Here is a 13620-nt window from a genome sequence, read left to right on the forward strand (position 1 = left end):
GAGACTGTAAAGTCAACTGGGAAGTGGGAAAAAAGGAAGGGAAAGGTGGAGAGAAAGAGAGAACTCAGTTGTGAATCCAAGCCTGATTTATAGTTTGCTCATTGCAGAAGTAAGGAAGGAGATACTTTATCAGAGCATAACATACAAAACAAGTCAGGTTACCAAAATACAACTGCTACAATTGAAGCCAGAGTTTCCTTATTTGTTTAAAAAATGAAGGAAAAAAACAACAATACAGCAAAAACAAACTAAAATCCAACCCTGGCTGGATTTAGATTTATTTCTATATTTGATAATTTGGTTTTACAGCTGTCTCTGTTGTTCTGTGCGGGAGCGAGGCTTGGAATCAAGAGACAATTCGATATGAGTTAGCAGCAAGATTCAAAGTTTACTAAGACAGCTCATTGATAGTATACATGACAGGCAATATGTGTCAATCTACAATTGGCCAAACGGTTGTTTGCGTCACCTATCACCATGACAATGCGCACCTTGCTCACGCCTACTATCATGAGTGCTGAGTTCTTCTTTCTCATGGGAACTTTCTCAAAGTTGTTAGTTGTTCATTTAAGTTGCTAATTTGTTGATTTATAATATCACCATGTCCTTGAAGTCCTTGATGTGTCCGTTCTCTTTCAGCCACCCGTCCACAGTTCTGTGTCCTGGTTTTTGACTTGCATGTAGTTCTGCTATGTCACAGCAAAATAGTGTACAAGGCCAAGTTAAAAATGCAGGATGTAATGAAGTAATCTGTTTGCTGAATGAAGTGTGTTTGCTGCTAGGTGAGACTGTGATGGATTAGTAGATTAAGTGGCTGGTTTCTCTTTTTTGCTAGATTGGTTTGAATTCTCTTTAGACTTTAAAATAAAATAAAAAAAAAAATAAAGAAAAAAAACACACATACAGTCTCATGACCTTCCTTTGCAGGGAGGCAAAAGAGCTCATTTGTCAAACAGGCAGTAGAATTGGCTTGACAGCCAGCCAGCCAGGCCTGAACAAAAACTGGGCAATTAGCATTCTGAATCGTGGACTCAGAAAGAGAACTGGAGGTGGGGGCAATAAACTTGAGGGATGAATAAAGCTGTCTGTACCATAGATGTGCTGTGTAGCTCACAATCCCTCAGTGTTTTCAGGCACACTAGACTTGGTCTGGTACTGTTCAAGAAAAAAAACTTCATCCACTGAGCAGCTGACACCCACTTCTTCCTCCTCCCCCCAGCTTGTTAGCATATAAAGAGGCTGTACTAAGTCCAAGCAACTTACACTGTGTTTGCTCAGCAGCAGGGAAAAAAATATGCGGTCATTATATTTCACTAACTTTTTAAACCACTTCAAGCAATTTTTTCTGTTGTCTTTTACAAACAAATTAACCCTGTACAAAATGTCTACTTCCCTCCTCAGTTGTGAATATTAAATAATGTGGTCTTAAGGCTCATTGACAGTGTTCATGGTATGATGCCAGTAGGTACTTAGGAAAACAAACTTTGTGGTTGTCTTACTACCTGCAGGAGTTTTACATGCAAATATAGTGAGAATGTGTGATGAATTGCTTTTATGTCCTCTGAGGCTTTTGGGGACTGTAGAGTGGGAGCTTTTAGAAAGAAAATACTGATGTTTTGGAATCTGCCTTAAGTAGGAGGTTGTAAAAGCAGAGATTCTAAAATGGAAATGGGAAAAAAAATGTTTAGATCTATGCAAAATTTATTGATTAGCCTTAGTTCATTACAAGGTTGACTGAAATGAAGTGGGATAAGTGGAAGAGGCTGATTTCATGACTAAGTTTAGCTTCAAAGTTTTTCTCATTAAGTCAGTGTAACTAGAAGATTCTTCAACTCAGAAGCTGACTTACACAGTTTGGAATACCAGTATGGTATGTGTATGTGCCTGCACAGTGCTGCTGGTGAGTAGGAGCTCTTGGTCTGGATCTCAAGTTTTAAACTTTACTTTTTCACGGCAATTAGAAAAATAATACATTCTTAAATCACTCCCATGTGTTTCTGTTTGCCAGCATTTCTAAGTCCTGAAGACAGGCTTGTAGAAAGGTAATCCTTAGGTTGCAGGGAAGAAATATTTCTGAAGGTCTCGTATTGCTGAACCTTTTTTCTGACTGCTTGCTTTCTTCTTCACCCTGGAAATGTGTTTCTGCAGCAGATAAATTTAGTGGCTTTTTTGCAACTGAAATACTTTTGTGCACTTCTTCTTGAGTTCTTCCGTCCTACTTGCGTTGATTTCTTCTTTTTATGGCTCACTGGGGTATTGTTTATCATGGGGACTGCTGAGTGTGCTACTGTTTTCTTCAGGCTTATTCTAGAGTGATCGCATGGACTGAATGCCTCCTAGTGTCTGGAGCACAAGTTGTATATTACAGAGGCATGCCTTCATTTGTTGGTAATCTAGTTTGTGTGGTCTAAGGCTGTTAATATGAAGTAAAGCATAGCTTATGGGGAGTCCCTTTAAATGAACTGAAATGCTAATATAGATATGCATCAAATATCAAAGGTTGGAGCTGGAGTTAGAGATCTGGCTTTGGAAAGTGGTATAGGTGGTCCTAGTAATCTCTGTAATAGGGTGGAGAAAGCAACGAGAGTGCGACTGTAATCCTTGTGGAACCAAGTGTTGCTTTCTTCATCTTTTTTGATGAGATAAAAGCAAGCAACTGCAGCTGTAATACTGGGAGAGATCTTATCAAATAACTGTCTTCAAGACTGGTATTTTTCCTTTGCCTTGAGCTGTGCGTGAGATCCAGCATGTAGGGTGCACAGCTATGGTCACAGCTATGGTTCATTTGACTTTTCTCCCAAGTGTGGGGTGGGTTATGAGTATGATGTCAGTCTTTCAAGTTGTACGCCTGTGTCATTCTATCTCAGTGACCAAAATCAGATACACTTCACAAATAAAAGCAACTTTTTCATAACTTCACCATTATTGATTGTAGTTCATTTATGGATGATGATTTTGCTCCTTCATAACTGTGAACAAAGAGTGACTCACAGGGGATGAAAAGATTAAGAACCTCAGCATTCAAATGTACATCAGGCAGTTGAGGGTGGGGGAAAAGAGCAAGCAGATGAGCTGGAGCTCATCCAGAGAGCACATCCTGCTGGTCTCCTTGTGGGACTACAGTAGAGCCCTGGATTGGTGCCACTGGTAGAAGAAAAGTATTAGCATGTGTGGCTCTGCACAGTGTGCTTACTGCCAAGTAAAGATTAGGCATATGTCTAAACTACCAAAGAAGTGCTGTGTGTGTAGCCCAGAAACATTACTATACTTTTGACGTGTGAGTATAGGTTTAAAAAAAAAAAAAAAAAAAAAAAAGTTTTTCTTCCTGCTAGATGCCAGAATATTGATGTGTTTTGTGGTAGAGACTGGACTTCTGCAGTAGTGCTGCTGAGAAAAAATCCTTTTTGTTTGTAGAGAGCCCAACTTCAGAAGATTTACAGGCAATGTGTTTAGGTTTTTCATCCTTGGAAGGGATGAGCTGGTGAACAATCGCCATATATTCCATGCATGACTGGTAGCCCTGAGGATTTAGAGTGTCACTGGCATAAGCAGTGATATCTCATGAGATTCCTCTTCCTCTGCTCAGTCACCTCTGTACACGTTTCCTTCTGCTTTTGGCTGAAGATGGGATGAAGACAGAATTGGCAACTGTGAGACCCATGTACTTATCCCAGAATAAAGCACTACCTCTGTGGAAGTCCAGAAGTCCAGGTGTAAGCACACAGCATTGTCTGTTCGTCATTCCTCTTTCTAGCAATTGTTTTATTGCCAAAGCCACTCTGAAAACTGCATATCCTGAGGTGTCTCCAGAATACTAATAACTTCAGATTCATGTGCAGACAGCACACAACACAAATAAGAATTACACTGTGTGCTTTGTGCTGTATTACTTGGAGTCTATCCAAGCTCAGTTTATGATTGCCATATGTGGACTAGCAAAAGATGCACATAAAGATGCTCTCTAAGGGTAGCAAACAATGGCAGATAAAGCCTGTATTGTTTTACTTCAGTACACACCATATCACAGCTGTACTGAGCAATCAGAACCTGAAGGAGAACTCTGCTTAGATGTGAGTGACTTTTGCTGAGTGACCAGCCAGCTTGTGGCATGCCAGTGTGGAATGAAACTGCCAGTGCTAGAAAATCAAGTAAGGTAGGAAAGGGCATGATCAGAAAGGGAATATAAATACAAACAATCTGCTAAATTTTATTGTCATTAGGTGTTACAGAAGTATGAAGTTGTGTATTTCTTCTTACTAACACTTATTTATATGAAGACTAGCTTCTCAAAGAGCAGGGTCTGCAGGTATTAACTGAATTACACTTGGATTTTGTCGTTCATTTGAATTTTACTACTTTCAATTGGAAATAACTTGATTGGACTGTTCTTTCTTTTCTTTCAAAAAGAAAGACTGAGTTGTCTTATGAAGAGAGACTTCAATGACTGTTCATCCTTCCAGATTATTTTTTTTGGGGGGAGTAAAATAATTGCAATAGGCAATGGCCTTTCTCCAGCTAATGTTAAAAGAAATTAGGGGTAGCTTTTGCTCAAGGCATAACTTATTTTCAATTTATGAGATGGGGGAAAATGTAGAAAAGGACTTCCAAATTTGGTTGGAAGTCATTACAGCAGATCTGTTCCTTGGGGCAGAACTTGTGTTTTCTGACTGGTGTATGTCCCAAGCAATGCCTTTTTCAGAGGTTTGTGTGTTAGATTTTGCTGCTTATTGTTTGTTACTTTTAGCCAGAAAGTTGTATCTTTTCCCTTCTTTTTTTTTACAACTCATGTAATCAAGAAACAGTGGTGGGAAAATTCTGTACAAATTGATTTAAGTGTTAACTACTGTTAAGTGTTCAAGTCAGTCTGACTTGTACCATCTCATCACTGGTTACTTAGGAAAAGGGGCATACCAGCTGGTCTGCTTTGACAGCAATACTGGGTCTGAGCAGCATTGTGTTATATTACACATCACGTCTGTTCTTGCCTTTGTAATGAATGACAGTGTCTAGTACTGTATGTACTGTAGGAGGAAAGCAGTGAATATATTTTTTTCATCCCTCTGTCAGGGGGGATTGCATTCTCTAGCAGGAGGAACATCTAGTCTGAGAATGTTAACTTGTGTTCTTGTTTATTGTTTGTAAGTTAAAGTTAGATTGTGGGGAGTTTGGGGGGATTTTTTTTGTTTCTTATAGTATTCTGGCTTCTTCCAAGGCTCCTTGCTGTGTGCAATGGAGAAATTCAGTCACCTGTTTTATCCAGTCTGTCATTCAGAAATAAAAAATGTTGTGGACTGTCTTCATTTCCAATTTACTCAGAGTCAGTTTTGTTTTGGGAAATGATGGTAGTGATTGCAGACTGATGTGCTGTATTAGAGGTACTGGGTGTGTGACTATTTACATGTAATGGGTGGCTCAAAGTAAGTATTCAAAAACAAAATCAAGGATCCAGTGCTACAGTGATGAAGAGTTACCTGTTAGCAGTGTTACTATAAACTTTTGGAAATGATGCTCTGATAACATCGCTTAAAACTATTGCTGTTCTGGGAGCAAAAGAAGCAAAGCAGATATGAGCAGGAACAAGTAAAAGCATGAAAAACTTGAGAATAAATCTGCAGATGAGAAGCAGTAGAGGAGAAGATCTGTATTGCTTTTCAAGCTGTAGCCGACTCAGGAGTTAATAGGGAAAGCAGTAGTCCAAAACACTCAGCCTGCATTCAGGCTTCTTTGGAGGAACACATGAAGAAATGTCCATGGAGCAGTATGTTTTGTGTTGACCTATGACACAAGGGAGTTAAAGGAAGGAACAGTGATGCTTCAGCTTTTTTGCTGCCAGAAGGCTTTGTGAAATTGTAACTGTTTCTCTGCAAACTCACTGGAATAAGGAAGACTTTGTATTTGCTCCTTGATGTGGCCCATGTGTTCAACATCAGCCAAACTGCCTAAAATGTGTTCAATAAAATAGGTTCTCAGGACTCCTGGCATGACCACCCAAGCTCTGTACCTAAGGGACTGATGGCATTATAAGTGGGCTGTGCTGACTGTTGTATCTAAAATACAGCATGTGTAGTTTACCATGTGATAAATCTAACCTAAGTTAGTGCGTACCATCTCCTCAGGCACATCTTTAGATGGCCTTCTGTCCTACTAAGAAACTTAACAGCTATTTCAGTGTTTCATTTTGTTGACTGCTTAGACAGTAGCCATACTTTTCTTACATAGTGAGGTTTTGGCATGTATGTGACTGAAGTTTTAATCAGCATGGTATCTAAATTGTCAAAATATAATATAAAATTTGTTGCCAAGCACTACAATCAGCTGAGAAGCCCAGTTCTAATTTCTGTCAGCTCTTGAAAATACTGAGGCTAAATTTAAGAGGTTTTTCACGCTATTAACCACTTTTTCTATCATAACGTTTGTAAGTTTGTGCTTATATGGACAACATATATGATACCCAAAGTGCATCTCCCCACGGGTAATAAAATGGAGATAAATTTTATTCAAATGTCTAAATCTGACTTTTTGCAGAGAACTCTGGAAGAATGGTGTTTGTTTTTCTTTTTGTTCTTCCCTTGCATTGATTCAGAAATATTGAACATAATCACCTCTTTTATCTCTCTGTTTAATGTGAAGATTTTGTTTTCTTGTTGTACTGAAGAGCATTTGTTTGCTCTAAATCTCTACCTTTTTAAAAAGAAAAATGCAGGCTGAATTTGTACAACAGAAAGCTTGACCACATGTGTTATCTCTTGGTGTTGTTTCTTTCCCAGGGAGTGCTGTCTAACATCTCTTCCATCACTGACCTGGGTGGTTTCGATCCAGTTTGGCTCTTCCTAGTGGTGGGAGGAGTTATGTTCATTTTGGGATTTGCAGGATGCATTGGAGCTTTGAGAGAAAATACCCTTCTTCTCAAATTTGTAAGTAGCATCTGTGGCATTCAGTAGTTGCGTGGTGAAAGTCGTGTTTGGTTTTCCTGCTTAACCATGTAAAGATATTAAAAGGCCTTTTGAGGAGCAGAAGGTGTAACTGATGTGAGAGTACTGTTCTCTGAATCTCTTTTGATTAGCTTTATATATCTTAATCTCTGCTGCTTACTGTTGTTGCTTTGTTTTTTTTTAATGTTTAGAGCTGTTGATGGTAAGAATCATAACATGGAACTACTGCTTTTCATACGGGTATAGCCTAACATTTTGCCTTCCTGTCACTAAGAGCCTGAATTGAACTTAGAGTCAATAACCAGCTGTCTGTGAATTAGGAGAAATGTATAATAAACTACTGAATGTGAACCATGTGATTTTTGCTGTGCAACTTTCCCTCATGGTACAGAAGAGATAGGACTGCTAGGAAGGCATTGCTTGCTGATAAGACTTGTCTCTGTACTGTATAGCTAATGTGAAAAGACCTCATTGCCATATGTAAATTTAAGATTCAGAATAAAATGAAGATATTTTCCTCTCCTGTCACACCTTCCACAGTTGAGTTTAGCGAGGATAGTATTTGTCTTCAAAACTGTGAACTGATAGTATATACTCAAAAAGGTTTCCAGTGAAAAATATGCCTTTAGGTCACATATTTGGCTCCCACTGACACACTGTATTGCAGGAGAAAGTTGATGATTACTGAACCGTTTATGAAGCAGCTTGAGATAGCCCTAGCTTGCTCTCTTCTTACTTTTATTAATAAACAAATAAATTTAAAAAAGAAAAAAAGAAAAGCTGTTGTAAATTTTAGGGTGTTTTTTCCCTTTCTTTTTCTCATCTTCTCTGAAGCGTACCCATCTGTTGTACCAGAAATAGCTTCCTATACAGCAGCTGACAGAGGAATTAAAAATGCATCTGAACAAACACAGAGAGCATATTAAAATGAGACTTAAAGGCACAGTTGCAAAAGGGATGGAATTCCTGTATATGAGGACCCCTGCATGTTTTAAAACACTGTAGAGACTCAGTAGAGATGCTTAAAAAAAGTGGCAGATCGTTACTAATGCCTTTGGCATCCATTGCGTTTGCATTAATCATCACAGCCTCATTTGGTTTTAATGTGGATATGAGTCATTCCATAGACATTCCACTCTGACTCAGTCATTAATTAATTTCTGTTGTTAGCAATTTTTGCTTTACCCACTTAAGCAAAGTTTTACCAATGAAGATGTCTAAAGAGAAGGTCACTTAAACAGCACTTAATTTGTTCTATTTGTTATTCAGTGCCTTTGAAAATGGGAGTGCCTACACAGGAATTTTACATGAGTTTTCAAAGAGCCTGGCGGGAGGCCATTTCTGTTGAAATTTAGAGTAAACAATATTGGGCTTCTTTGGAAATTCCAGTGAAATGTCCTGCTCTAGATGCCAATGCTTGCGTTCATTGGCATTTTTATTATTTGCTAGAATAAAATTAAGAGAATTGTACTACAGCTCTATTGGGAAAAAAAAGATGTATTTTTAATTTAGTGTTGTTTTTTTTTTTTGTCTGCATGAATATGTTGCTTGCTCTGAAAGAGACATGGCTTTACCATCAGATATAATTGTGAGCCTTGAATAAGAAATTTTTGGATGGTAAAATAATCTCAATGTTTTCCTTTTTCTTCATAGTTTTCTGTGTTTCTTGGAATTATTTTCTTCTTGGAACTCACTGCTGGTGTTCTAGCATTTGTTTTCAAAGACTGGATCAAGGACCAGCTATATTTCTTTATAAACAACAACATCAGAGCATACCGAGATGACATTGATTTGCAAAACCTCATAGACTTTACGCAGGAATATGTAAGTAGGACTATGTTTATTTTTTAATGCTTGCTTTAATGAAATACCTTCTTTGTTTGTTACTTTCTGTTTGGTTTCTTCAAGGACTAACAAAAATATACTAGAATGTAATTCTTGTCATATTTACAGAACTTCTGCAAACACACAGTACCTGTGAAAAGTGTCTTATTTCTTGTTGCATTATTCAGCAAAGCAATTACAGTGGAGAGTTGGGGTGATTTATTCACGAAGGCTTTTAAAGATAAGTGTGTCAAATTGACTAGTTACTGTAAGAGTTTTGTGTTCAGATTGTTGGAGCATATTTGTATGTGTCTGTAAAGATACTTTAGGGGGGATTGTTTTCAAAATATTTTCTTGTAGGAACAACCACTCTGTTTAAAAAACAAAAAACAAAAACAAAAACCACAAAAACCCCACAATTTTCTAATTTGATGGAAACTTATTCAGTTATGTATTGAATATTAGTGATGTTTTAGCAACATTAGAGGTGTTACATTACTCTGCTGAGTGATGGAGATGTGGGGGCTTGTTGAGACTGCAGTGTTCTATCTCAAGATGCCTTAATGTATTTAGCCTAGCCTAATGAAATGGACAATTCCAAAAGTCCTTAGAAGAAATCTCTAAAAGACACTCCAGCAGCACCTGAAGGGGAGGGAAGAGTGAAGCCAGATGCATATGCTTGTATAGGTTCAAATTTGCCAGTGTGTGAAGGAGTTGTGCACTGAATTTCACACACAAGCCATTTTGCTGGTACATTCTTGCTCCAGTACTCTCTTCTGATCTATGTTTTATGAACTTCACATTGAATTTGGCCCTGCATAGCTGCATCATTAAGTGTTGGTTGAAATTGTTGTCTCTCTTTATTTTTATATATTCTGCAAATAAAGTTGTTCAGTGTTTGGTTTGCTTCTATATGCCTTGGGGGGAAAAGTGAGTGAGTAACAGAATATGAATCCTTGTGCTCATTTGAATCTTTTCCAGTTTGAAGAAGGCCAGAGATCTGAAAGCAGTGGGGCATATGTACACAGTCAAAAAGCTGTAATCCAGTTTTGCAGTAGACTGGCACTAGATAACTGGATTAGCACTCTTGACAGTTAGGGCAACACGAGTCTGAAGAGCGAGTTACTTTTTCAGCTAGGAGAGATGAGACTTGAAGACATCATATTTCTGGTAATGCAGATGGAACTGTGTTTACATCCAGAGGGAGAGAATTGTCATTCCCAACACTTTAAAATGTGCTTAGTTTGATTCATTTATTTATTATTAGTATGTTTTTAATTGGCATAGATGGGTTCCTTGAGCTGTATTCTCGCATGCTATAAACCATCAGTGCTCCATTGAAATGTAGTCTGTTTTTTGCAGGTTCAGCTTTTTTTTTTTTTTTACCAGAGAGTGAGTGTAACATTTGGAGTCTACTTTTTAAAGGATTCTGCTTTCCTTCAGCTAAGGGTTACTAGTGCAATCTGTGATGCGCAGTAAATGCTGAATCCATACTCACTAGTATATAGCCTAGCTAAGATTCCTTCAAACTGACAAACAGTATAGCTATACTAGTGCGGCACTTGGTGCTGATCAGGTCTGTTAAGAACTCATGGCACATTAGACTGGGGAGAATATCACACTTCACTATACTGTCCCTGGGGCCTGAGCTTCTAGGACTGTACAACTCTGGTTTTAGCATATCAGTTAAATTAATTTTTTCTCCAGTTAAATGAGGGCAATTTGGATTCTTTATGGAAAGATAGAAGGAAACCGGCAGCAATTATACATGTTTTAATACTGAGATTTGTTGATACTGAAAGTCAAAAGACTCTCCTTTCTGTGTTCTAGTGGCAATGCTGTGGGGCTTTTGGAGCTGATGACTGGAACCTTAATATTTACTTCAATTGCACAGATTCCAATGCAAGTCGAGAGCGCTGTGGTGTGCCATTCTCTTGCTGCACTAAAGACCCTGCCGTAAGTCACAGTCAAGAGAGTAGAAGGGGTCTGCTTTTCAATTTTAAATGGTTGTATGAGATTTGTCTGGAAGTCATGCGTGATCTTCATTTTTCTACCATCTTTTTGTTTGTTTGTTTTTTAAACTTGAAGCATAGTGTAACTACTAATTTCTCTCCTACCAGCAAAAATCCTGAACTAACTTAAGTCTTCACTGTATGCTTTTCATGTTCATGAATGAGAGAAGCACAAGGTTGGCTGAATGTACATGTAAATTTTAGCAAGTATGAAAAGCAGAAGTCCATAATGAACTGAAGGATGTGATCTTTTGATTATCACAATACTTCATTTGCTGCCTTAAAGAACAACTGTAAGATCAGACACTCTAAAGCAGGTATTGCTCATTATTTAATGGAGTATCCAGAGGCTGCAGTTGTATTGGTCTAGTGCTAGGTGCAGTAATAGGTGACAGCCTGTGTTCTGAAAAACTGGTGTATGTTTGTGTTACAGTCTTTAAACAGCCACGGAATTCTCTGTGCTCTTTGTTTCCTTTTAAAATAAGCTTTCCAGCAGTCAGCTGAGATCAGACTTGATGGGTCAAAGGTTGTTTGAAGGAGCATCTCTTTTGATAAGTTTTTGTGTTAAAAAAGTGTTATTTTTAAAATATTTCTGGTACATCAAGCAGAAGATATCTGCAGAAGATATTATACATTAATAGTACAGCCTTGACCAAGAGTGTAGGGATGTAGTTCACTAACAGTGAGAAGCTTGGAATAAGGATGGATGTGTGCATAGAGACTTATGTAGCTAACATCACTACATCCAAACTCAAGATTGGTGCATCCCTAAGAGTAAGAAATCTGGGAAAGGTGACAAGAAGCTTGTGTGGAAGATCAAGAAACTCATGGATAAACTATAAAGGAAAGAAGAAGGTCCATGAAATCTGGGAAAAGGGCCTGTCCACCTGGGAAGGATATAGGAATGTTGTCTGGCTCTGTTGGGATGTGATGAGGAAGGCTAAGGCCATCTTGGTGTCAAACCTTGCGAAAGAGGTAAAGGATAGCAAGAAAGATGTTAACTAAGTGTGTCAACAGTAAAAGAAAGACTAGGGAAAATGTGGGTTCCCTACTAAATGAGGCAGGTACTATGGTAACGTGGGACGCTGAGAAGGTGGAGATTCTGAATGCCATCTTTGCTTCAGTCTTTAATACTAAGACTAGCCCTCGGGAATTCCAGTCCTTGGAGGTAAGAAGAGAGAGAGTCTGGGGAAAGGAAGACTTTCTGTTGGTCTAGGAGGAGCTGGTCAGAGAGCATCTAACCAAAATCAACTCACACAAGTCTGTGGACCCTGAGGGGATCCACCCATGTGTACTGAGGGAGCTGGCAAAGGTTATTGCTGAACTTCTTTCAATCATCTTGGAAAGATCTTAGTGTGAACATAAGAGGTTCCTTAAGACTGCAGTATAGCCAAGACTCCAGTCTTCAAAAAGGGCAAAGAAGAAGGATTCAGGAAACTGAAGACCAGTCAGCCTCATCTCTGTTCCTGGAAACATGATGGAACAACTTGTTCTGGGTGCCATTTCCAAGCATTTGGAAAGAAGAAGGTTACCAGAAGTAGTCAACATGAATTCACCAAGGGGTAGTCTTCTATGATGTAATCACTGGCTGGGTAAAAGAGAGAGAGTAATAGATGTTGTGTACCTTGACTTCAGCAAGGCGTTTGACACTGTCTCCCAAAACACCATAGGTTAATGTAGAAAACATGGAATAGACAAGTGAACGGTGAGGTGGTCTGAGAAATGGCTTGACTGGCAGAGCTCTGAGAGCTGTGATCAGTGGCACAGCATCTAATTGGAAGTGATCTGTATGGAGGGATAGGATGCACCCTCAGCAGGTTTACTGATGATAACAATTTGGGAGGAATGGCTGATGCACCAGAAGGATGCACTGCCATTCAGCAAGACCTGGACAGTCTGGAGAGTTGGGCAAAGGAAGATCCTGATAAGATTTAATAGGTGCAAGTGTAGAGTTTTGCACCTGAGGAGGAATAATCACACACATCAGTGCAGGTTAGGGGATGATCTGCTGGAGAGGAGCTCTGTGGAGAAAGACCTGGGTGTTCAGGTGTACAACAGGTTGGCCACGAGCCAGTGGCATGCACTTGTGGCCAAGAGGGCCAGTGCTATCTTGTGGTGCATTGAAAAGAGCATGGCCAGCAGGTCAAGGGAGGTGATCTTCCCCCTCTACTCTGTCCTGGTGAGGCCACATTTAGAATACAACGCTCAGTTCTGGGCTCCCCAGTTCAAAAAAGACAGGGATCTCCTAGCAGGAGTCCAGCAAAGTGCTGCAAAGATGATTAAGGGTCTGGAGCATTTCCTGTGTGAGGAAAGGCTGAATAACCCAGATCTGTTTAGCCAGGGGGAAAGAAGACTGAGTGGGGGATCTAATTAATGTTTATAAACATCTTAAGAGAGGTGGGAGGCTAATGGGTGAGGTCAGGCTCTTCTTGGTGGTGTGTAGTTATAGGGCAAGGAGTAAAACGTGAACACAGGAAGTTCCATACTAACATATGGTAGAATATTTTTATGGAATGAGTGATGGAGCACTGGAACAGATTGTCCAGAGAGGTTATGGAGTCTCTTTCAGTGGAGATATTCAAGACCTGTGTGGACACTTGCCTGCGTGACCCATTTTAGGTTACCTGTTTTAGTAGGGGAGTTGGAGGTGTCTGGTGGTTTTTCTCCACCTGGAAGGACTTCTAGTTCCTTGAGTATCTGAGTCCATAGCACTAACTAAAATCAGGTGAATTGCCAGCAAGCAGCTCAGGTGCTTCCTGCCTTGCTAATGCAAAGCAGTTACTCCTCTGGCATCTAATCACTTCAGCCTTTATTCTCCTTAGCCTTCCATTTGTGCATGCTGCCTTCTGGTT

The 13620-nt window shown here is 39.3% G+C and overlaps 1 protein-coding gene across 1 annotated transcript in view; it reads left to right on the top strand.

Annotated features, from left to right (window-relative positions):
- The window catches only part of TSPAN5 (tetraspanin 5), a 75062-nt gene that overhangs the window by 55735 nt on the left and 5707 nt on the right, over nucleotides 1-13620 (top strand). The window contains exons 3-5 of the mRNA XM_072334730.1: nucleotides 6768-6914; nucleotides 8586-8756; nucleotides 10587-10712. Of these exons, the coding sequence (XP_072190831.1) occupies nucleotides 6768-6914; nucleotides 8586-8756; nucleotides 10587-10712 (444 nt within the window). The remainder of the gene's footprint in view (nucleotides 1-6767; nucleotides 6915-8585; nucleotides 8757-10586; nucleotides 10713-13620) is intronic.

This window comes from Excalfactoria chinensis, chromosome 4 (assembly GCF_039878825.1).
Source record: "Excalfactoria chinensis isolate bCotChi1 chromosome 4, bCotChi1.hap2, whole genome shotgun sequence".
NCBI lineage: Eukaryota > Metazoa > Chordata > Aves > Galliformes > Phasianidae > Excalfactoria > Excalfactoria chinensis.